The sequence below is a fragment of the Panthera leo genome, chromosome A1 (assembly GCF_018350215.1).
Source record: "Panthera leo isolate Ple1 chromosome A1, P.leo_Ple1_pat1.1, whole genome shotgun sequence".
Classification (NCBI taxonomy): Eukaryota; Metazoa; Chordata; class Mammalia; order Carnivora; family Felidae; genus Panthera; species Panthera leo.
This window is the reverse complement of record NC_056679.1, coordinates 860,983-885,540: the sequence shown is the minus strand read 5'-3', so window position 1 is coordinate 885,540 and position 24,558 is coordinate 860,983. Positions and strand designations below refer to the sequence as shown.

The 24,558-nt window shown below is 39.3% G+C and overlaps 1 protein-coding gene across 9 annotated transcripts in view; it reads left to right on the top strand.

The window, feature by feature from the left end:
* The first annotated feature begins 2,858 nt into the window (after positions 1 to 2,858).
* Positions 2,859 to 24,558, top strand: part of ZMYM5 (zinc finger MYM-type containing 5) — a 34,067-nt gene continuing 12,367 nt past the window's right edge. Inside the window, exons 1-4 of one of the 9 annotated variants that reach the window (XM_042949144.1) lie at positions 2,859 to 2,883; positions 5,328 to 5,396; positions 13,291 to 13,813; positions 14,051 to 14,144. In XM_042949144.1, coding sequence (XP_042805078.1) covers positions 13,301 to 13,813; positions 14,051 to 14,144 — 607 coding nt within the window. In that variant the 5' untranslated portion in view covers positions 2,859 to 2,883; positions 5,328 to 5,396; positions 13,291 to 13,300. Of the gene's footprint in view, positions 2,884 to 3,961; positions 4,283 to 4,305; positions 4,533 to 4,655; positions 5,397 to 9,071; positions 9,129 to 13,290; positions 13,814 to 14,050; positions 14,145 to 24,558 lie in introns of those variants that run through there. The other 8 variants (XM_042951219.1, XR_006205806.1, XM_042947248.1 and 5 more) reach the window with 8 other exon arrangements.

Sequence of the window (24,558 nt, the reverse complement as noted above, 5' to 3'; positions counted from 1 at the left end):
ACATACAGGTTATTTCAGGTTTTACATACAGGTTATTTTACATACAGGTTAATTCAGAAAACTCCCAATACCACTATCACCCTATAATACACATCAACTTATTTATACATCTTTGTTTTAAGAGTGAGTTTATAATAATTCTAAACCTTTAAAGCTTGCTTCATGTGCAGTTCAGGTCTGCAACCCTTTGGGGAACTACATATTACTTCAATTTAAACAACAGGCTATAAATAAGTGATAATAACACAGTCATTGTAAAAAAATAAACAGAATTTGCGTAACCTTAATTCTGTTATCATATGTGACCACTTGGGTCTTTTGTCTCTGTTTAATAACTGCTTAATAAGAACAACAAAGCAATGTTACTAAATATTGATCTTTTGACATACTGCTCATGGAAAGGCAAACATTGTGACTGAGAATATATTCCCTAGAGCCAGATTGCCTGTTTGATCTTAACTTTGTCACCAGCTAGCTGTACGATCATGGGCAAGTTACTTAAACTCTCTCAGTCTCAGTTTCATCATCTTTTAAATGTGGGTAATATTAAAATATGGATTAATAAAAATACTTTAGAGCATTTCCTTGTGATTTAATGAATTATCACACATATTGCAGTTAGAATTACACCTATAACATTGTAAGAAATTGATAAATTTTAGCTTTTATTATTATTAATTCCCAAGTGGCTCAGTGGTACATCAAGAAAAAAATTCTCTGGGGTGCCTGGGTGGCTCAGTTGATTAAGAGACTAACTCTTGATTTCAACTCAGGTCATGATCTCATGGTTGGTGAGATTGAGCCCTGCATCCCTGCTTGGGATTTTCTCTCTTCTCTCTCTGCCCCTCCCCCACTCCCACCTGATGGTTGGCTCTCTCTCAAAATAAATAAACATTAGAAAAAAGAAAAAAAATTCTTCATAACAATACTTTGATGAAACAAAAATATCTTTAATGTAAAATTAATTATATTATTGTAATATAAAAGAAAAGATTTGGGGTGCCTGGGTGACTCAGTCGGTTAAGCTTTTGACTTTGGCTCAGGTCATGATCTCATTGTTCGTGAGTTCAGGTCCCTCATCAGGCTGTCTGCTGTCAACACAGAGTCCACTTTGGAATCCTGTTTCCCTCTCTTTCTCTGTCCCTCCCTATCCCCTGTCCCCACTAGCTCTCTCTCTCAAAAATAGATAAACATTTGAAAAAAGAAGAAGAAGAGATTTAATGCTTGGAATCAGTACATAAAACGAAGAAGCTTTGAGAAAATATACTTGAAACCAAAATTTACTCCTGGAAAGTGGCTTAGTATATAATTCTAAAATCATGATCAACAACAACAACAAAAAATCATGATCCAAGTATTTCATAGAATATTGGATCAAAACACTTGTGGGGTGAAGGATAGATGAGAAAAGTGACTGAGGGAATAAATGCTTATCCTGCTAAGCCACCACCAACAAAACAAAAATATATTTTAGGCAATAAAATAAGGAAGACTAGGAAAGAAGGAACAAAGATTGGAAGCTTAAGATGGCCGATTGATTTTTCTGTCTTTTCCCCCACTCTCCCAATATTTAATATTGCAGTGATTTACTATAGAACTTTATATATGCAGTGATTATATGCAAAATATATGCAGTGATTTACTATAGAACTTTATGTAATGGTGGAAATATTTCTTATCTATGCTGTCCAATATAGCAGCTACTAAGAATGAGAGAGTTTAAGTACCTAGCTAGCTGATGATAGTCAAAGGCAGGTGATCTGGCTGCAGAAAGTGTACTCTTAATCACAATGTCTCTCCGCCTTTCCATGGGCAGTCAGTCTTTAATTATCAAAAGATCCATAATAAACAGCATTGCCTTGTAGTTATTTATCAGTGTCACAATTTTTTTTTTATTTGGACCTTACAACATCCTGCATTATTTAATTACAAAATAGCAAGTGAGGTGGAAGTGAGGATAGTCATGGGTTTGTAATTAGTAGCAGACAAATAAGAATTTGAATGCAACTCTTCTGTCCTTGGAAGCTCGATGTAATTTATCATAGAGCCTCTTTGGTTTGCTCTTGTGGTCTGTATAGGAATCATTGTGTCCACCTTTAATAATGAAAAGTTATTCAGAAAATACTTTAAATGTATTGAAGTAAATATTATCACCAATGTCGACTTTTGTTGTTCTAATTCAACATTCCTTGAAATCACGGCAGCATATCAAGGAAAGAATCTATGGACCTCTCACTCTTGTCATTATAGAGAAACAAATATTATCATCTTTTCATCTTTGAACAGTATCAGTGCCAGAGAATTGTGAGCAAGATAATGCCTCCAGAAGTACGTGACGTGTGACTACTGAATCTAGTATCTAACGTCTCTGACACAGACCTTACTTTAAATTGTCTATACAACTCTACCCTGTTAATCCAACGTACCTCTCTGGCTTGCCTTTACCATGTGCTTAAACAGGATAGGGATGGTTATAACTTGCACAGTTATTGAAATGTTGGTAATACATTTTGTTGCTTCATTTATTTCCAAACAATACTTGAGGAGTTAAAACATAAAAATCTCGGTGACATTAGGGATGTCCATGCAATCTAGCACTACATATAAAGACTCTCGTCCATCTATGACCGTGCTTTTGCCTTAGATGATTTGTGTCTGTCACTCAATAGGCCTGTGTCTTTACCATATCCCAGAAAAAGTACTGAGGGGGTTCAATCGGTTTTTAAAATCCGTTTGTGTCATCTGCAATGGTTTTTTACCAACTTGTAAACACCGTCAGTTGTAATCCCACGAACAACCGCTAGGGTGAGACGAAAGAGGCCCCGCTTTCATCTTTACATGGAATCTTGGATGTCGCACGGCACCCTGACGTGCGCCGAAGACGTAGGTGTAGACGATGAACAAAAGAGAAGCCCCAGCGTCGATGTGGCTTCTCCGGGCACACCCGCCCCGGGGCGCGCCGCCACGCTGCGCACCGTCGCCCGGCTCCCCGCAGCCAGGCCGGCCCCGGTCGGGCGAAGCGATGGAGCAGGCGGTGGAGTGGAGACCCCATCGACCGTTGAGGACCAGCAGATGGTGGAAGGCAGTGGGGAGGCCGGGTAGAGGCTGGGGGAGGGCGACCGAAAGGGGCCGCGGAGGAGGACGACGGCAGCGGCGAGGGACGCACCGAGGGGAGGCTCCGGCCCTTCCAACAGGCGGGAGCCCGGCTCCAGGGGAGCCCGCAGCTTCCTCCATCTTGGTTGATGGAGGCGGGGAGCGGCGTCTGGGTCCCTCCACCGTGGCGCCCGTCCCCCAGGGCCCCTCAGACGCAGACGCCGGCATCAGGGGCCGTCCCCCCGGCCGAATGGCGGAGCCCAGTTGGGGCTTCGCGGGAACAAGTTTCCCAGCCCCACGGGGTCTGGTTTTGAACTGGTCCCAAGTTCCCACAGCAGTCCCGACAAAATGGAGGACGTCGTCTCCTCCTGCAGCCATGACGGGAGGTGGGGGGACTATTCCCCACGGGGGTGAGGCGAGGGTGGAGGCGCTCCCACTCCCCGCGGCACGCTCGGGAACCCCCTTCACCCGCTGCCCCGACCTCCCACTTTCAATCGCTCCAGCCCGTGCCCGGGCTCGCCCCTCTCGGGGGGCTTCAGGAACTGGACAGGGAGGGCGTTGGGGACATCGAGGCCGCGTCTCTCCTCGGGCAGGGTCGTTGGGAGCGGCTGCAGCAGCCTGGGCGCCCAGGCCCGAGCCAGGGCAGGCGGCCACGGCCTCAGACTCGCGGGCCGTCCCGGGCCCTGGAGGGCACCCCGGGCGCCCAGGGCCGGAGCCCGCGGCCGGTGCAGCGGGCGGCGAAACTCGGGCTGCCTGACCCTGACGGCCCCGGGGGTGGGGGCGGGGTGGGAGGCGGGGGTAAGGAGGGGAGGGGACGCGGCCGAGGGCCGGGAGCGGGCGGAGGGGGGGGAGTGGAAGGGCGACGCCGGGGGGTGTGGCCTGCGCCTGACGGACAGCCCTTCGGACCACCCCCCCGAGGGGGGTCCTGAAGGAAGGCAGATGTGGCCAATGGACGTGCCCGAGGCGCCGCGGCCCGCCTTTCCGGCCGGCCAATGAGGGTGCGGAGGGCGGGGCCTCTCCGGGCTCGGCCGCACCGCCGCCTCCTCCGTCTCCTCCGCCTCCTCCTCCTCACCAGCGCTAAACCCGGGACTGGACCGAGCGGAGTTGTGCGTGTGGCCGATGGCGGGGTGGGACTGGGAGTGGGTCAGGGGAGTGGGGGTTCGTTCCGCGGAGCCGCAGCCAGAACCGGGTGAGGCTTATCCCCGCTGTCTTTGCAGTCCAGATTCGCCGGTAGTAGGGGTGGCTGGGTGCAGCGCAGCCTCGGGAGGAGGAGATGCGTGAGCCTCCCCCCGACCCGGGATTAATACCCCGCGGCGCGGCCGCAGTTGCCGCTGCCGCGTCGGGGCCTCGGGGTCTGCTCCGGGCTCTGCTCTCGTCACAGGCGTCTTCGCGTGCGGCCCGAAGGGCTGCGAGAGTGAGGGCGAGGCCGGGAGGGCTGGGTGAGGAGGACGCCAGAGGCGGGGGTCGCTCGGGAGGCGGGGGTTTTCCGGGCCGGGGCGGTGGGAGGTCGCGGGGTATTTTTCCTTTTCTTTATTGCGGGGGGCGGGGGGCGGAGGAGGTAGAAAGGTGGGGGGAGGGGCGCCTCAGTTCGTTCTCCCGCTCTCGGGGCTGCGCTCCCACTGTCTCCGCGGCAGCCCGAGGTCCCCAAGTTTTTCGGGGCGAGGGTGCTGCCTCTTCCCCCACCGGGTCCCCTCCGTCGCTCTTCTGTTCCCTGGAGTTTCTCGTCTTGTGTAATTTGGGCGAGTTCTAATGGCGGACAGGGACTGCAAAGGCTCCGAGTCAGAGCAACTGCTTGGGGCAAATGTAGGAGATTTCGCCCGGCGGTGACGTGAGCCGCTCCTTACCTCCGAACTGGTGTCCCGATTGACCGGGATAGCGCTGGGTGGGCAAATTTAGGAGGGAATACACTTCTCTTGCTGGCGTCGAGGGAACCTTTTGCCTTCCACCAACCCCGCCCTCCCCTTCCCTTCGAGCAGGCTTGTTCTCCACCTCCCGTTCTGTAATTTGAAGAACGAGATTTAGCTACATCTCGTCGTTTAGATCCCTATAGTAGTTGTTGTGCGTTTTTTTTAAACCTCGCTTCTCCACCGCTCTGGGTTGGGGGAGGGAAGAAGAGCACGGAAACTCCTTGACTTCTTACCGTTTGCTTCCTCCCTCTGGTGGTTAGGAGTTGGTGCTACGTCCAGATGGGCTGTAATGAAATAGTTTCGCAGCTCTCTCTCCTGTCATTCTAGGATCAGGAATCACCTTCAGGCCAGTCTGGTTCGGCTTTGGCAGAAATTAAGGAAGAAGACATACCATTTGTGAGTAATTTTACCCTGCTTTTTAATTTAAATGCACTTAGTGCAATAGTTAGTCGATTTATCTTTCTGTTATCTTGATGGCAGAGAGCTAGTTGCTTAGGTGGACCCTGTCCCCAGGGCCAAGTCAGGGTAATCCCTGGGAAAGCACTGGGAATGTATGCTGATACTTACACCACTGGATAGGATTTAAAGTAGGTTTCACTTTAAATGCTTTGGGTGTAACTTTTTTTCCCCACCTTCTCAGTGGATAAAAATATTTTCTTTCTTTGCTGTTGGATTAAGAAAGAGCTAGGGGCACCTGGGTGGCTCAGTAATTGAGCCTCTGACTTTGGCTCAGGTCATGATCTGGTGGTTTGTGTGTTCAAGCCCTCCATCGGGGTTGCTGCTTGTCAGCCTGTCAGCACACAGCCTGCTTGGGATCCTCTGTCCCCCTCACTCTCTCTGTCCCTCCCCCACTGGTGCTCTCTCTCTCAAAAATAAACATTAAAAAAAGAAAGAAAAATACTCTGAATTTTCTGTTCTTTTAAGGTTGATGGAGAGAGTATTTTTTGTATGTTTGTCTTACATCTGAGAAAGCTTTCTATTTAAGTGCCCTGATAGTCCTCCAGCCAGCATCACATCAGGAGGTACATAATCTAGTTGTCACACTACTTTTAGTTCTGAGATTGACCACGAATTGGTAGTGACAGCTGGATCTCTCCATTATGATGTTAATGTATTTTTCTTTGTATCAGGAAGTAATCTATGTAATGTTTCATTTTGGTGCAATAAAATGCCCAATTCTCTGTCAGTTAATTGTTTTTTAACACCAATCCTTTCCTGAATCAGTAATTTTATTAGGAGTCTGAAGATGATGATTTTTTAATGTTTAGTTTTGAGAGAGAGAGAGTGTGTGCGTGCACGCGTGCGCAAACGGTAGAGGGACAGAAAAGGGGAGACAGGATCCCAAGTGGGCTCTGTGCTGACAGCAGAGAGCTTGACATGAGGCTCGAATTGGCGAACCCCAAGATCATGACCTGAGCCACCCAGTCGCCCCTAAAGATGAGGACTATAAACAAAGAATCACTGATTCCACATCTATTATCTGGGATTCAGTACAGTTTTAGGTCCTGCCTATTTTGTTCTTTAAAGCTGTTCCAACACCTTACAGTTGGCGATTGAAATGAAACTTGTGATTAGAATAACTCACATGGTAGTACTCCTGCCTTCTCTTTGGCCTTGTTCTCCTTACCAGTCTTGTCTTTGCACTTAATGCTATTATTCTTCACAGTACACCTTTTTAGTTAGTTAGATCGAGGACACTGTGTCAGGATGTAGACTGCTGTCTAGCTTTTAGGAATGGATATTGTTTTAATTCAGTAATTTTTCTATAATCCCTGCGTGGTGATATTTCACATTCCCTGGAGTTTTGTGAGGTGATGGGATGTAGGCACGGTTCTAGAGCTCTGCTGGGTATTCATAGAAAAAGGGAACCAGTGAGGGGTGAGTTTGGCAGGGTAACAAGTCACTGACTCAGTTATTATCACTTAGAAAAGCCATTTTTCTCAGAGTATTCCTAGGTATTTGCAGCATGATGTAGTATAAAGAACTAGGCTTTAGTGCCAGCCAGATTGGAGTTAAAATTGCTGCTATCTTGGGGTGCCTGGCAGGCTCAGTCAGTGAGGCATATTTGACTCTTGATCTCAGGGTCATGAGTTCAAGCCCCATGTTGGTCATAGAAATTACTTAAAAAGTGGGGTGCCTGGCACTTGTACCCCAATGTTTATAGCAGCACTCTCAACAATAGCCAAATTGTGGAAAGAGCCTAAATGTCCATCAACTGATGAATGGATAAAGAAATTGTGGTTTATATACACAATGGAGTACTACGTGGCGATGAGAAAGAATGAAATATGGCCCTTTGTAGCAACATGGATATAACTGGAGAGTGTGATGCTAAGTGAAATAAGTCATACAGAGAAAGACAGATACCATATGTTTTCACTCTTACGTGGATCCTGAGAAACTTAACAGAAACCCATGGGGGAGGGGAAGGAAAAAAAAAAAGAGGTTAGAGTGGGAGAGAGCCAAAGCATAAGAGACTCTTAAAAACTGAGAACAAACTGAGGGTTGATGGGGGGTGGGAGGGAGGGGAGGGGAGGTGATGGGTATTGAAGAGGGCATCTTTTGGGATGAGCACTGGGTGTTGTATGGAAACCAATTTGACAATAAATTTCATATATTAAAAAAAAAAAAAAAAAGTGGGGTGCCTGAGTGGCTCAGTCAGTTGAGCGTCTGACTTCAGCTCAGGTCGTGATCTCACGGTTCATGAGTTCGAGTCCCATGTCGGCCTCTGTGCTGACAGCTCAGAGCCTGGATCCTGCTTTTGATTCTGTGTCTCCCTCTCTCTCTGCCCCTCCTATGCTCATGCTCTGTCTCAAAAATAAATAAACATGAAAAAAAATTTTTTTAAAGGGAATACTTAAAAAGTAAATAAAATTTAAAAACATTAACAACAAATTTCTGCTATCTTATATATTTGGAAAGTGCAAACTAAATAAGGGTAAATAAATGAACATTTATTATGGGCATTTTATAAATGAGTAAATTATGTATATCTTCCCAAGATTGCTGTTAAGATTTATTTGACTATAAAAATAGGTAAAGTGCCTGGTCCATAAGTTTTGGGACACACACATATACACATACATACTGTTAATGGTAACTGTAATTCTTATCCTCTAGGTTTTTGTGTTTTTGTTTTTTTTATTACGTGAGATTTCCTCAGGATTATCTTTCAACTTAAAACTAAGTTTCCCCTTACTTTTGTTTTATTTTTAAAATATTTATTTATTTTTGAGAGAGAGTGCACGTGCACACATGCTAATGGTGCAGAGCTCCACGTGGGGCTTGAACTCATGAACCACAAGATCATGACCTGAGCTGTAGTCAGATGTTTAACTGACTGAGCCACCCAAGCTTCCCGTAAGTTTTTCCTTTCTGCTAAGCTTTTAATATCTGCAGGCTCTTTATTATGTTAGAAATGTTAATTTGGGGGGTACCTGTTGGCTTAGTTGGTAGAGTATGCAACTGTTGATCTAGAGGTTGTAAGTTCAAGCCCCACGTTAGACATAGAAACCACAAAAAAAAGTTAATTTTCTATGATCTTTACTCATCACCCAGATAGAGTACTGATAATTTTGTAGTTTTTCATTTTACGTTTGTTTTTCCTGCATTTATCTATCGTTCTTTTTTTTTCTCTTTTAACTATTCCTATTAGAAGCTTTCCTCAGATATTTCATAATTCTTGACTGGTCTACTTGTGATTAAGAATTCAGAACTAGAAAGCAAATCAGAAAAGTGTGGTTGGGCTTTCAATTTGGGAACTTCACTGTAGAATGGTTCTTTTGGCCAATTGATGGAGAATCTCTAGAGTCATTATCTTTAGGTCTTTTCCTGTTTTTGTTGGTTCCTAATTTCATAGAGAAGAGTGTTTCTGACGCACCTGTGTGGGTCAGTCGGTTTAGCGTCTGACTTCAGCTGAGGTCGTCATGAGTTTGAGCCCCGCATCAGGCTCTGCTGTCAGCACATAGCCTGCTTCGGATCCTCAGTCCTCCTCTCTCTCTGCCCTTCCCCTGCTTGTGCTCTTCTCTCAAAAGAAATAAACTTAAAACAATTTTTGTTTTTAAAACATAGGTGAGTGTTCCTGAGAAAGAAGTCTTCCAGGCAAGAGTCAGGTCCTGAAAGATAAAGGTCTGGATGCCACCTCTGTGGGAATCAAGTGGGAGGAAACATTTCGTATGCATGATATTGAACCATTCATCCATGCTTGGTGAACCCCAGACAAAAATCTTCCGTTCTATCCAAAGAGTAAAAGTCTAGAACCTTGTGCCAGGGTAGGGAAGAACCTGTCATTGTCAACATGGAGGGAGACAATAGTTCTAGGATCTCCCAACCTCATTTTAGCTCCCCTATCCCCTGTTCCAGAGATATCTGCACCTCCTGGTTTCTGAGCCTTTTGAAGATTCTATGGCATAATCAGGAAGTTTCTCTTAGCTTGTTCCATCACTGTTTTAGTTTGGCTGTCTCAGATCCACCGAGGTAGTTACTCATCCATTTGCTCTTCAGCTTACAAAATCTTGTTGCTTTTTTTCTTGTTCTTCCTTTCCTTGTGTGTAGGAACCTTACCATTGTTTATGGGGGTTTTAGAAAGGAGTGAAGTTAGTTGTGTGTGATTAATCTACCGACTGAATCCCTACCAGGCTATTGATTTCTAGATAGTAATTTTGTACTTGGACACTTTACTAATTCTCTTGCCATTTGTTGTAGTTGTTCATTTGAGTCTTCTTTATCCTATCTGATTACATTTTTATACCTCCAGAATCATAGCACACCTTTATTTTGTTTCTGATCTCAAATGGGAATGCTTATAGCAGATACTCACTAAACATGAGTTGGCTTTCGAGTTGAGATTCTTTTTATGTAAATATATAAATATTTGTATAGTAAGACCTGTTCTGTGACAATATAAGTCCACAAAGATGCAGTAGGACATGTTCTAGGACTAATTAATGATTAACAACGGTTTTTGTGGGGCGCCTGGGTGGCTTGGTTGGTTGAGCATCCAACTTTGACTCAGGTCATGATCTTGTGGTTCACAAGTTCGAGCCCCACGTCAGGCTCTGTATGGCAGCTCAGAGCCTGGATCCTGCTTCAGATTCTGTCTCCCTCTCTCTTTGCCCCTCCTATTCTCATGCTCTGTCTCTCTCTCTCTCAAAAATAAATAAACATTAAAAAAAAAAATCTTAACCGGTTTTGTAACCTACGTCCTAATTATCTTTTATAGAGCCTACAGAATATAGATGGCCAAAAAAATGAACCTTTGAAACCATAATTTTTTTATGGTGATTTTTTTTTTTTCCCTAAGATTTTATTTTTAAGTAATTTCTATACCCACCATGGGGCTCACACTCACAACCTTGAGATCAAGAGTCGCATGCTCTAGTGACAGCTAGCTAAGCACCCCAATAATTATTTTTAAATACTTTACTGTTGATTTTAATTTTTGTAGATTCATAGAGCAAGTTAGTTTACCTTTCTTATATGTGCTAATCTTGTCATATTAACATCTCAACGTTTCTATTTTAGCTTTAAACCACTGACAGATTCTTTGTAATAATGTAAATTTTGTGTAATTGTATGTAAACATTGAAAATTGAATGGCTATTAAATCACTCAACTGATAAGAATATAACAAAAACTTTTGCAACTTTTAAAAAGCATATTTTAAAAACTGACCATGTATGCTTAAAAATGGTTAAAATGGCAAGTTTTATGTTATATATATTTTGCCACAAATTTTTAATTTCCTTCAGGAAATAAAAACAACTGAGATGTCACTAAAGGTAAATACAAAAGGGCAAAACACTCTTGTCTTTGTTTTAATAAGTCTTATCTTTACCCCTAATTAAATACCCTGTTAATTTTACAAAGTTGTTACCAATTATCTAGAGATAGTCTGCATTTAACATTCTTATTTGGTCTGCAGCCTAACTTTTTTGCATGGTGGTGTTATAATCTTTTATCAAATTTCTCTGTGCAGATTTTCCTTTCCTTTTCCATTACTTGAGATTACATTAATTTTCATTGTATCAAAATGAAAATATGTTAAACATTGGTTATCAGTTGTAGATGATTAAGATACCAAAGGAGACTAGCTAAATGTTTAAGATCAGACACTTGTTGAAATCCCAGGATGTAAGCAAAGTATTTGCCTGAATACCTTCTCATAGGAGAGGGATTTAACTTTTTTTACTTTCTTTAATATGATCCAAGCAGACGCCAGGGACTTACATGTCCAGTTATCTGAATAAAAACCTTGGAATTGTATATTATCCCCATTTACAGTTTATAGTTTAGAAAACTTAATGAGGTGAAGTAATTTGCTCAGTGCCACACAACTAATTGCTGAAGTGTAACTTTTTCTGTTTTTGGATATTATAGAAGTAGTCAAAACTTTTCTGTAGTCTTCTGTTTCTGAAATTAAAGTATTTGGTCAAATTATATGCACAGTGAGTTTTAGCAGTAGTTTAACTTTTTTATAATCTGTGATTTGAGAGTAGATGAATACTTAAATCTTTTTTCAGAGATGGAGGACTGCAGTGAGCAAAGCATGAAGAATGGTCTTTCTTTTATTTTCTTTGAAAAGATTAAGACATGTCACCAGAGGATACTGTGGCGTCAGCAATAGCCCTTTTCCAGAAGTTGTTCTTCTCTGTTGTAGGTTTATTCAAATATAGATACAAAGGACTAAGAGAATTCATGTATAACAGCTCTTATATGTCATAATTCAGTTTAGGCTAAATTATTGCCTCTTTCCTTTGAAAATCAACCATGTAACCAGTTTACTGGATGAATGTTAATCATGATCCCAACTTTTGTGGTTTTTATAACCCTTTTAAAGTGGTCTCTTAGATTTGTTATCTTTTCTTTAAAATAGACTTTCTGAATGTTGATTTTCATCTTAATAAAAGATAAGTAATTTCTAAAAATTGCTTTATACATTAATTGCATATAATATACTGGCTATGAAATCGATTCTAGAGTCAGATTTCTTAGATTTCAATCCTAACTCTATCCTTTGGACATTTGAACAGGCTATGCTGATTACGTATCTCCTGAGTCTTCATTTCCTAATGGGTAAAATGGGAAAAAGAATAGTTTCACTTCACTTTTATAAGCATTAACTGAGTTAATATTTAAAGATATAACACATACTAAGAATAAACTTTACTTATTGCATGACTTTATTATCAATTAAAATTAGTTGGGAAAATTTTTGAAGAGAAATGTTATGCAGCATATTTCAGTATGAGTTGTTTAAAATGGAATGAAGACTGCCATATGAAATGAGTTTTCTTAATAATTTAATACCCATACAGTTCCCATGTTCTTTATTCTTGAAATTCTAAGAACATTGAGGCTGTCATATATAAACTTACCTCAGCTTTTCATTTATCATTTCTATGTACTTACAAATATTCCAGTTATACTTAGCTTTTCCTTGTCTTTCAGATAGAGGTGATTTTTTTACTCATAATCAGTTCCATTACCACCTGTGCACATATCTCCTGTCTACTTTTAAGATCCTTGCTTCATCGGTTATTTACTTTTCCAGATTCTTCAATTATGTCTGTCTGCTGGATCCTTTCCTTTGTCATACCCTAGTGCAGAGCAGGTTCACAGAAGTATTTGTTGAATATAAATGAATGCTAAGAATTTGAGGCCTAGAGTTAGGGCCTGGGGTTTAAGTTCTACTCAGTCTTACCTAGAACAATTTAGTTGGTTTTCCTTTCCTGATTTGTAAAGTAGATTAAGTTATACCTATATTATGGAGCTGTTTTCAGAATTTTACATGAAAAACCCGTAGCATAATGTCTGGCAATTTCTGGACAAGGATAAGGAAGATTTAATCAAAGTTATGTTAGAAGCGGAGAATTTGAAAAACAGTGACAAAGACGCTAGAGCAATAAGGATTAGATGATAGTCACTTTAGTAGACAAAAGTATAGTATAGTGATTGTATTTGGATCCTGGGTGATTGGTATTTGATAGAATGATTTTGTTACTATTTCCTATTTCAAAAGAAGACTTAGATTTTTTTTTTCATTGTAAAGGGTAAGTTAAATTGAGTACTATGAGTGCATTTTTTTAAGGACTACTACAAATTGGATGATTAATTTCCATCAAACTCTGAGGTAGGCATTAAATGGTTAATGAGAGAGGAAAAACAAAATGAGTAACAATATTTTCCTTGAGGGTTGGATAAAACTCACCAGAATTTAAAATTTCATTGCAATAAAACACAATGATCATAATATACTAGAACTTTTGTTATTTACTTTCCTCTGTTACAGGTTCTTTGGCATGGATAAACGTTCAGTGAGAGGATTAGACTTGGCTGAACAGACTCCTGTTTTATTAAAGAGTAAAGCCATGGCAGCTAGCCTCATGGATGTTGGAAATTCATTTGGTGGCCCAACTAGTTCTTTAGTCAATAGATCTAGAAACTCATCAGTGGAAGATGATGATGATGATGATGATGATGATGATGATGATGATGATGTTGTATTTATTGAATCTATACAACCTCCTTCAACTTCTGCTCCAGCAGTAACTGATCAAAGAAATTTTATATTTGCTTCATCAAGAAATGAAAGTCTACAAGGAAATTATTCCATAATTCTTCCTTCCTCAAGAGATTCAGCTTCTCAGAAGGGAAATATAAGTGAGACGATTATTATCGATGATGAAGAGGACATAGAAACAAATGGAGAAGACAAGAAAAATTCTTCCAATTATATTGAATGGGGACTTCCTGGAACTAAAAATAGAACCAAAGATTTGAATTTCTCCACTTCCAGTCTTTCAAGAAGTAAGGTAAATGCAGGAATGGGTAATAATGTTATCACTACAGAATCGACTCTGAAATTCCTATTGCTAATGTTACAACCTTAGAAACAGGTATAAGCTCTGAATGCTGGGCGAGATATGAACTTAATGATTACACGTATAACATCACTGTAGAATACCAACTTGGGAGATGTCGCTAAAGGACTTCAGTCAAGTAATTTTGGTGTTAATATACAAACATACGCCCCATCTTTGACTTCACAGACCAAGACTGCAGTAGGACCTTTTAATCCTGGTAGAATGAATGTGGCAGGAGGTGAATTTCAGAATGGAGGATTTACAACTCATCATAGTCCTGGTAAGCAGTAAGTGATTTTATTGATCTATACATGAAATACTTTTTTTTCTTGACTTTCATATTAAGATAGAATATTTTACTTGCAATCTACTTGGTCCCTGATTTTTCAGAAATTAAATCTGTTTTACCCACTGCGATTTACATCTGAAGTGTTTTAATTGAAAACCTCCATAATTACTACAACCACCTACCTAGTTTCTTTTTTTTTTTTTTTAATTTTTTTTTAACATTCATTTTTGAGAGAGACAGACTGAGCATGAGCGGGGGAGGGGCAGAGAGAGAGGAAGACACAGAATCCAAAGCTGGCTCCAGGCTCTGAGCTGTCAGCACAGAGCCTGATGTGGGGCCTGAACCCATGAACCGCGAGATCATGACCTGAGCCGAAGTCAGCTGCTTAACTGACTGAGCCATCCACGTGCCCCTAGTTTCAAATCATAGAATTAAAAAATGGATAGTGAATTGAAGAAATAAAGTAATATGTAATAATTTAATTTTATTTAACTTGTAATAACATAACTTGAAATTTCAATTTTTGCATTTCAAATGTTTACTTTTGGACTGCTTGTCTCTTTATTTTTGTTTTTAAATCAGCATATTATGCCTTTATTTTAAAAGTTATTTTAAAAACCCTATATAGTTTTTTAATTTTTTTGTGTATTTATTTATTTATTTATTTTTGAGAGGGAGCAGGTGAGCATGTGGGAGAAGGGTGGGGCGGGGGGCGGGTGGAGAGAATCTTAAGCAGGCTCGACAATCAGCACAAAGCCCAGTGCAGGGCTCATACCCATGACCCTGAGATCATGACCTGAGTTGAAATCGGGAGTTGGACACTCAACCCACAGAGCCACCGAGGCATGCATAGAGGCCCACATTTTTAAAGCTTATATGGGCAGTCTTTTTCTGATAAAGTTAAAATATAATGAGAATTATTTAAAACTTAGCAGATCTTTTTGGCAGCTTTGTCATGATTTAGTGTGGTGTTTGTTTGAGAGTTAAAATTTTTGTTTTGATATTGGTTTTTGGTCATTTTAGTGCTTTAAGCTATTGACCAACTTAGAAGTTTAGGAAAGGACTGAAAAGGAACTAGATTTAAGAGCCTCATTTACTGCTTTTAATGGAATGCCAGAATTTTTTTTCTTTTTTTAAATTAATCTTTTTCTCTGGTTATGAGAATACTACATGATTATTATAGAATATTTGTAAGAAATTATGGCTAGAAATAAAGTATCTGTCACCTTATCCTACCAACTAGCAAGGACTACTGCTAAAATTTTGTTTTCAGTCTTTTGCCTCCATGGTTTTAAAAAAATATAATTTAGGGGCGCCTGGGTGGCTCAGTCGGTTAAGCGTCCAACTTAAGCTCAGGTCATGACCTCATGGTGCGTGAGTTCGAGCCCCGCGTCGGGCTCTGTGCTGACAGCTCAGAGCCTGGAGCCCGTTTCAGATTCTGTGTCTCCCTCTCTCTCTGCTCCTCCCCTGTTCATGCTCTGTCTCTGTCTCAAAAATAAATAAACATTAAAAAATATATATATATATAATTTAGAGCACATTGTATATAATTTTGTGTTTCTGTTGGTTTACTTAATCTAAATTTTCACATCATTTTAAAAATAGAATTTTCCATGTGTGTAAGATTTTTGTCTGAGATAACACATTCCTCTACCTTTTTATTAGCATTTGTATAGTATCCCATTTTTTATTGTTGAAACTGTCCACTAAATTTCTTTGTCTACATTGTTTATTATTTCTACAGGACAGTTCTCAAACATTTTGGGCTCAGTTTCACTCTCAAAAATAATCGGGGACCCCAAGATTTTTTAATTTATATCAATTATGTTATTAGAAATTAATGTGTAAGAAATTTTCTTAAGTATTTAACAATAATTACATATTATATGACAAAATATAATTTTTAATGAAAACTATTTTCAAAATTTAGTGAACAGTGCCATTTTTTCACATTTCTGCAAATCTCTTTAAAGTCTGGCTTAATAGAAGACAGTGAAGTGTATGGTATCTCCTCGCATCTATTTCTACATTGAATCTGTTGCAATATCTTGTTTTGTTTGAAGTATAAAAAAATCTGGCCTCACATAGGTATTTGGTTGTAGGAGGGAGTACTGTTTTAGTGATCTTTTTAGAGAATTATGGATAGTTATGGGTTTTTTGATAACAGTCCCAAAACTTGATAAGTGGCAGTTTCTTACAGGTTCTTAACAATGTGGAATCTGAAATCATATAACGAAGTTTTCATACTTATTACATTAAGATTCATTGATCTGTGGATGGATCTTTTACCTTTGTATGATTCGGTTACATTGTGCTTTGGTCAAATAAAAAATATATATATTTTGAAAATATCCATTCATTGAACTTCTAGATGTTGATGTGTTATTTTAAATGTTGACACTTTAGAAAGCTGTCAAGGTGACAGTGGTGGATACAGGTTTTCAAAGATGTTGATTTTCACTTGAAAGCTCAAATTTTCTCTTAGCAACAAATACTGTCATTTTTCTTGAAGTGAATTTTTCTTGATTTGTTTTCAAGAAAATGTCAGTAATCAGTTTGTTAGTTATTCTTTTAAGTAAAAATGGTATTTCGTGAAAAAAGCCTAGTTTAGCTTGCAATGTAACTATTTTATAAGTGCTTTTCCACTTTGCCTTCAGACAACCATTGTATTTTGGTATGAAACAGAAGTGTTTTAGGCATGCTTCCCTGTTCATCACACAGAATATTAAGATGTAGTCAAAGGCTGAAATCTAGTAAAATCGATACTAATTTTTATTATTTCATCGTGGATATCTGTTTAATAAATAATAACACTGGCCTTTGTCCTTAGGTCTTAGGACAGAGACTAAGTCCTTGGAATTTCCCAAGGATTGGGATTGTCTTTTCTATTTACGAGCCCTTTGGATCACATCTGAATTTGTTTGGGCTAAGACTTTGATCAGAGAAAGGCTGAGAGAGGGTCATCAGAAAGACCCATCATGTGATTAGAGTGTTGGAGGTTTTAGCCAGTCCAGCCTTGAGGGAGGAGAGGAAGGCTAGAGATTGAGTTCAGTCACATGCAGTGAATAAGTCTGTCAGTCATACCTATGCAATGAAACACCAATAAAAGCTAGACACTGAAACTCAATGCAGCTTCCTGGTTGTTGAGCTTATCAATGTGCCAGGTAGGTAACACACCTGATTCCAGAGAGAGTAGGCACAGAAGCTCTGCATTTGGGACCTTCCAAACTTTACCCTTCTTTATCTCATTTGATTGCTCCTGATTTGTATCCTTTATATTAAAACTGTGATTGTGGGGCACCTGGGTGGCTTAATCCGTTAAGCCTCTGACTCTGGATTTCAGCCTAGGTCATGATCTCACTGTTTGTGGGTTCGAGCCCTGCATTGGGCTCTACGCTGACAGCACAGAGCCTGCCTGGGATTCTCTCTCTCTCTCTCTCTCTCTCTCTCTCTCTCTCTCTCTCTCTCCCTCTCTCTCTCTCTCTCTCTCTCTCTCTCCCTCTTTCTCAAAAATAAATAAAACTTGGGGGAAAAAAAACTGTGATTTTAAGTATAGAGCTCCTCTGAGTTCTATGAGTCATTCTAGCAAATTATCAAACCCGAGAGGATAAATAAATCAGGAACCTCCTTGATTTATAGCCAGTTGGGCAGAAGTATGGGTGGCATCTGAAATGAATGGCAATCTTGTTGGGGGCTATGCCATTTAAACCTTTGGGGTCTGATGCTAACTCCTGGTTAGTATTAGAATTGTATTGACCATTTGGTGTTGGAATAACAACCATAAATAAGTGAAGGTGATACTTTTTCTTTTCTCAGATATGTGGTAGTGAAGAAATACAGTTCAGTTCCACTGCCAGCAGTTATACCCATCGCTGCTTTTGTTACCATTATTGTAAATGCCAACAGTGAAAAATGCAAATAATCTTAGTATTATTATGGAAATAGTTTGGCCTCACAGATCCCCTATTATTTCTTTTTCTAATACAGTGTTGAATAGAAATGGTGAGAGTATAGAGCCTTGCTTTGTTCTTGACTTGGGGTTAGGGTAGGGGGGCATTTGACATTTCATCATTATTAGTTCTTGTCAGATATAATTATCTTTTTTATGTTTATATAATCATTTGTTATTTGAAGTTGTTTCTAGTCTTTGCAATTGTAAACAGGTTTTTCATGAATATCTCTGTAAGTTGACACACTTCTTTAGAAAAGTTTCTGTAGGTGGAATTGTTAAGTCAAAGTGTCAACATATTTTTATTTTTCATTTAGTTTAATAATTTTAGTTGGGTTTTTTGAGAGCGAAAGAGAGCACATGTATGGGGGAGGGGCCAAAGTGGGAGAGAGAATCTTAAGCAGGCTCCTTTCCCAGCGTGGAGCCCACAACCTCAGATTATCACCTGAGCTGAAGTCAAGTGTCAGACGATTAACTGACTGAGCCACCCAGGTGCCTCCTCATCAATGTATTTTTAAAGGTTTTGATGGTTAATGTAAAATTGCCCCCACCAAAAAATGGTATTACTTTTCTTACAGCATACATTTTTTCTCCATATTGTAAGCTCGGGGGTAGGAGTGTTAATGTTTGCTGAACTGATCATTAAAAGGTGGTGTCATCTTAATTTACACATCATTGAATTTTAAAAAATATATTTGCATACTTTTTATGAATTTATGTTTGCATCTATTTATTATTATGTACATCTTTTGTTTATTGAATAAGAATTAAACCTGAGAAATCATATCATGAAAACTTGTGATCTCTTTGATGAAACAATTGAAGATGTTGAAGACTTGAAATATTCATGTCCATTGAAAATCATCCTTTTGGATCTGTGTATTTCTTTTACTTACATTTTGTTTTAGAATTATTTATTAAATTTTAAATAGCTATTTGTGTAAGCATGAATTCCATCTTATGTATATATAAGCTCTTAAGTGCAGTTAAAACCAGAAACCTTGCCATGTATTTTTTTATGTTTCAACCTTGGCCATTTTTCACCTTCTGAATAAGTTTAAGTTGTGTATTTATTGGTAAATGTGGATAAGTAAGATGCTTTTCAACTTAAAAGCATAGCATAGACTGATAATATAAAAAGCATCCTGTAGTTAGATGCTATACCATCATTCCACTGAAATTGTGGCTATAATTGAGACTTGCAAATGTTATTTGGAAGTGGTTTTGATTACTCTTGGCTTGTCATCCCTTTATCTCACTAATTCAAAATGTATTTTACATTTTTATATTTTCTTATCATTCAAAGTATCAGTGATTTTAAAATACAACAAAGAAAACATTACATGGCTCAATTGACACTCATTCATCTAAATGGAGATGTTCTTAACTACATATGTTTAAACTGTTTATGATATATGACAACAAATTTCTATTGTTTATGAAGGGTGGATGAATTTACAGTGTTCCTGAGCTCTCTAAAATTCTGTTTTTGGGGACAAAAGTGACAGAACTATATCCTTTAAATAATAACAGTGTAGAATTCTAAAAAGAATGTTTACCAAGTTGTCAAGTGAAGAGTGATGTTTGAAGCTGGGGTTTCTGGATGGCTCAGTTGTTGGAGTGTACAACTCTTGACCTAGGGGTTGTGAGTTCAAACACCACGTTGGGCATAGAGATTACTTTAAAAAAATAATAAATTAAAAAAATTTGTAAATGTTTGAAGCTTTCTTAAGTGTTAAGTCATCTGTGAAAAGGACAGTCTTTTTGTCATTGTTGCTATTTTTCCTCTTTAACTTGAATATAGCAAGCATAGTAATAGTTGTCTAATTTTAGTATTGGCCCTAGGTTTTGTTTTTACTTTTGCTTGCTATTAGCATTAGTAAAACTAATTTCTACCGGACTTCTAGAAGAAGATGGCACCAATTACATTATTATTATAATTTTTGTTACTTAGAGCTTCTCCAGAGTGTCTTATTTAGTTTAGCTGTGCGTTCTACGTCTAAAAATTGAAGGATTTCCAAAAAAGGAAAAAGAAAAATAATAAGAGCAAGATGAAGATTTTTGGAGTTGAGTTACATAAAAATCCAGGGCTTATAGGTTCAAATTTCATCATACAAAATTATGGCTTTGCATAAAGTACACATAAAATTTTGCATTTCATCTTATAAAAATAAGATTATTGTCCATTGACTGGACCTTTGAATCATTTAATCCTTACATTAACTTTTAGTGTTGGCTCTATTTCAGTGAAAGTTATATATTCATCACCTATCTTTATATAAACAGCAAAAATCTCATCACAGAAAATACCTATAATGTAGAAATTGCTCTTGCATCTGTTTTATTTTTTATTGCATTATAAACATTTCTGGCCATTATTCTGATTTTAGGGCATTATATTTCTGCTTATATAAATATAGTGGGAAAATGAGGGCTCTAAGATCTAAGAGAAGGAGCCTCTGAGAAGTAATCTGTTACTTGTGGCTGCTTTTCTCTTGTGGGTGTGTGTTCAGTTCCAGACAAAACTGCAGAGAAAGGCTGAAAATCTAAGTGGAACTTTCAGTAGATTCACAGAGGCCCGCAAAGAGGGATACTGGTAAAAAACAAACATGGGGCACCTGGGTGGCTCAATTGCTTAAGCATCTGACTCTTGGTTTGGGCTCAGATCATGATTTCTCTGTTTTGTGAATTCGAGCCCTATATTAGGCTTGGTGCTAGCAGCACAGAGCCTGGCTGGGGTTCCCTCTCTCTTTCTCTCTCTCTCTCTCTCTCTCTCTCTCTCTCTGTCTCTGTCTCTGTCTCTGTCTCTCCCCCCCCCCCCCCCCCCCCCCACTTCTCCCCAACTCGCATGGTCTCTGTCTATCTCAAAATAAACTTTAAAACATTTTTTAAAAACAAACAAAAAAACCCCAAACCAACAAACACAACCTTTCCAACCTTTAGTTTGGGATGCTGACCTAATCCAGAGCTTCAAATTTTTTTCAGTTTTTTATTTGTTTATTTTTGAGAGAGTACAAGTCAGTGAGGGACAGGAGATCTGAAGTGGGCTCTGCGCTGACAGCAGTGAGCCTGATGTGGGGCTCAAACTCAGAAACTGTGAGATCATGACCAGAGCCAAAGTCAGATGCTCAACCAGCTGAGCCAACTAGGTGCCCTTCAGTTTTTCATACAAACAGAATGAAAAGCAATCAGCAGCATGAAGATCCAAGGCCATACGCCAGAAATCAAGAGGAAAACAGACAATAGAAGCAAGGTTTGGAGATCCAGATAATAGGATTATCAGACAAAGATTCTAAGGAACTAATCATTTTAACTGCAGGCTGGGCAAAGCTGAAGAGTTGTAAGTGAACTGGAAGAAATCTCAGAGAAAATCATCCAGATTGAATCAGAGAAGTCAAAAGGGTGGAAATCCAGAAAAGAATGTAAAAGATGTATGACACTTGATGAAGAGGACATGTATTTAATGTTCTGGAAAGAAACAAGACAGAAGAGGTACAACTGAGAATTTTCTAAAATGGAGAGAAAGCATTAACTTACAAATTAAAGAACATTTACAAATCCAAATCCCAAGCAGGATAAATACATTAAGAAACTATTAGAAGACATATGTAGAAATCATAGTCAAAATTGGAAGCAATCCAAATGTCCATCAACAATCGGATGGATGGGGCGCCTGTCTGGATCAGTTGGAAGAGCAAGCAGCTTGGGATCTTGGGGTCGTGAGTTTGAACCCCACAACGGGTGTAGAGATTACTTAAATAAATACAACTTAAAAAAAATAGGGCAGATAAATAGTACTAGCCACATAATGGAATTTTCAACAGCAGTGCAAAATAATGAACTATATATTCAGTGTGAATGAAATTTACAGACAAGATGTTGAGTTAAGGTAATCAGGCACAAAAGAGTACATACTGTATGATTTTATGTATGTGAATTTCAAAAAAAAAAAGAGAAAACTAATCTTTGAGGTCATAATACAGATGGCTTGTGGGAAAGGCAGGAAATTATTTAGTGAGAAAAGACCAGGCTTCTGGATGGTAGTCATGCAAGTATATTCATTATAAAAAATTTAATTGAGCTCCACGCTTAAGATTTATAAACTTTATGCATACATGTTATTCTTTAACATGCAAAAACAAACAAACCCCACTGAGACACCAAAAGAACTTTTCACTAGCAGACCAACACTAAAGAAATACTAAAATATTTTTTAGGCAGAAGAGTTTAGATGCAGGAAGAAATGAAGAACACCTGAAAGTCAATAGTATGTCTAATATTTATTAGATTTTTGGATAAGTAATGTAACTTCTAGGTCTTAATTTTCCTTGCATATAATGAGGGATTTGTACCAAATAATCTGCTTGGCCCCTTTTCTTAAAACATACTTAGGGTAGGATATGGAAGAATTTGATTGAGAGGTTAAGTTTAACCTGTAGACACGAATACCAAAAATAAAATGAAATAAAATAAAAATTTGATGAAATAAACTCTGAAATTTCCAGAAAACAAATAGTTGTGGTATTAACAAAGGAAGCATTTGCTTTATGCACCAAAGCTAAAGTGAAAAAGAAATTTCAGAATCTAATTATTGTCCTGAGCATACATTGATGTCCCACATTCCATAGTTGTATATAAATATGCTTCCCTTAAGTATGGATAACTCCTCAAAATTACAAAAACCAGTATTTTTTCTTTGGGGTTCTTATTTCTCCCATATTAATGGTAATAACAAATCTTGTAATGGTTCCTATCCGTTGTTTCTGTCATTTATTAAATCTAGTTTGGTATCTAGATGATACGCAGGGAAGTTTGATCCCAGAAGAAGATGATACACAACCTATATTTGTTATATAGATGAATATGTAATTTTTGTTTTCTTTGGAATGGTTCAGAGTAGGAAAATTGAGTAGTAATGAAACTTCTGAGTACTAGGTGATAAAAAAAAAAGTTCATTGTACTATATTCTGTATTTGCCAGCATGTCATCCTATGGTCTGAGAGAGTTGCTTTTGTTACTTGTTCCATTCTACTTTTGCTTGTAAGATAAAGGTATCTTGAAATAGGACAAAGAAAATTAGAAGCAGTAGGTGGGTAATTTAAAACTGAAAGTATAGTTGTTAATGTTAGTAGTACTTTGAAAGGCCTTTGAGGATGTGATAGGTGGAGGGGGGCCATAGACCTCTTGTTAATGACCAAAGCTATTTTTGAAGAGAGGTGACAGAATAATTCAGTATTCTAGGGCCTCAAAGCTTCATCATCATGCAAGAGTTAGTTAGAAAGGCAGAACCTTGGGGCACCTGGGTGGCTCAGTCGTTTAGGCATCCGACTTCGACTCAGGTCATAATCTCACGGTTTGTGAGTTCAAGCCTTGCATCAGGCTCTCTGCTGTCCGCACAGAGCCTACTTCAGATCTTCTGTCTCCCTCTCTCTGCTCCTCCCCTGAGCTTGCGTGTGTGCACGTGCTCTCTCTCTCTCTCTCTCTCTCTCTCTCAAAAATAAGCACTAAAAAAAAGAAAGAAATGCAGAACCTCAGGCCCTTCCCTAAACCTGTTGATTTAGAATCTATATGCATGTATGTATGTATATATTTTTAAATATTTGACTTTTAAGTAATCTCTACACCTATTGTGGGGCCCAAACTCCCAGCCTCGAGGTCAAGAGTTGTATGCTTTACTGACTGAGCCAGCCAGGCACCCTTAGAGTCTCTGTTTCAACGTTTTTTTTTTTTGTTTTTTTTTTTTTATTTTTTTTTATTTTTGGGACAGAGAGAGACAGAGCATGAACGGGGGAGGGGCAGAGAGAGAGGGAGACACAGAATCGGAAACAGGCTCCAGGCTCCGAGCCATCAGCCCAGAGCCTGACGCGGGGCTCGAACTCACGGACTGCGAGATCGTGACCTGGCTGAAGTCGGACGCTTAACCGACTGCGCCATCCAGGCGCCCCTAGAGTCTCTGTTTAAACAAGATTCTTAGGTGATCTCGTGAATGTTAAAGTTTGAGAAACATTACTACCTGTACATAATATTGTACCATTTTGAAGCTAGCAATAATATATGATGGAGGAGTCCGTGTGTGAAGTTAGGAAAACTGAGACTTTGCAGAATAATCCATCACCTATATTAATGATTATGAAATAATATTTAGAAGGCTGAGAAGAAACTGTAGAAAGAGTTGCTTTAAAAAGTATTTTGGAAGGGTGCCTGGCTGGTGTAGTTGGTAGAGCATGCAGCTGTTGATATTGAGATCATGAGTTCAAGCCCCACATTGGGTGTAGAGCTTACTTAAAATGAATAAATGAAATTTAAAATAAATAGTGGTGCCTGGGTGGCCCAGTCAGCTGAGCATCCGACTTAATTTTGGCTTATGTCAGTGGTCTCATGGTCGTGGAATCGAGCCCCACATTGGGCTCTGTGCTGAGCATGAAGCCTGCTTAAGATTCTGTCTCTCTCTCTCCC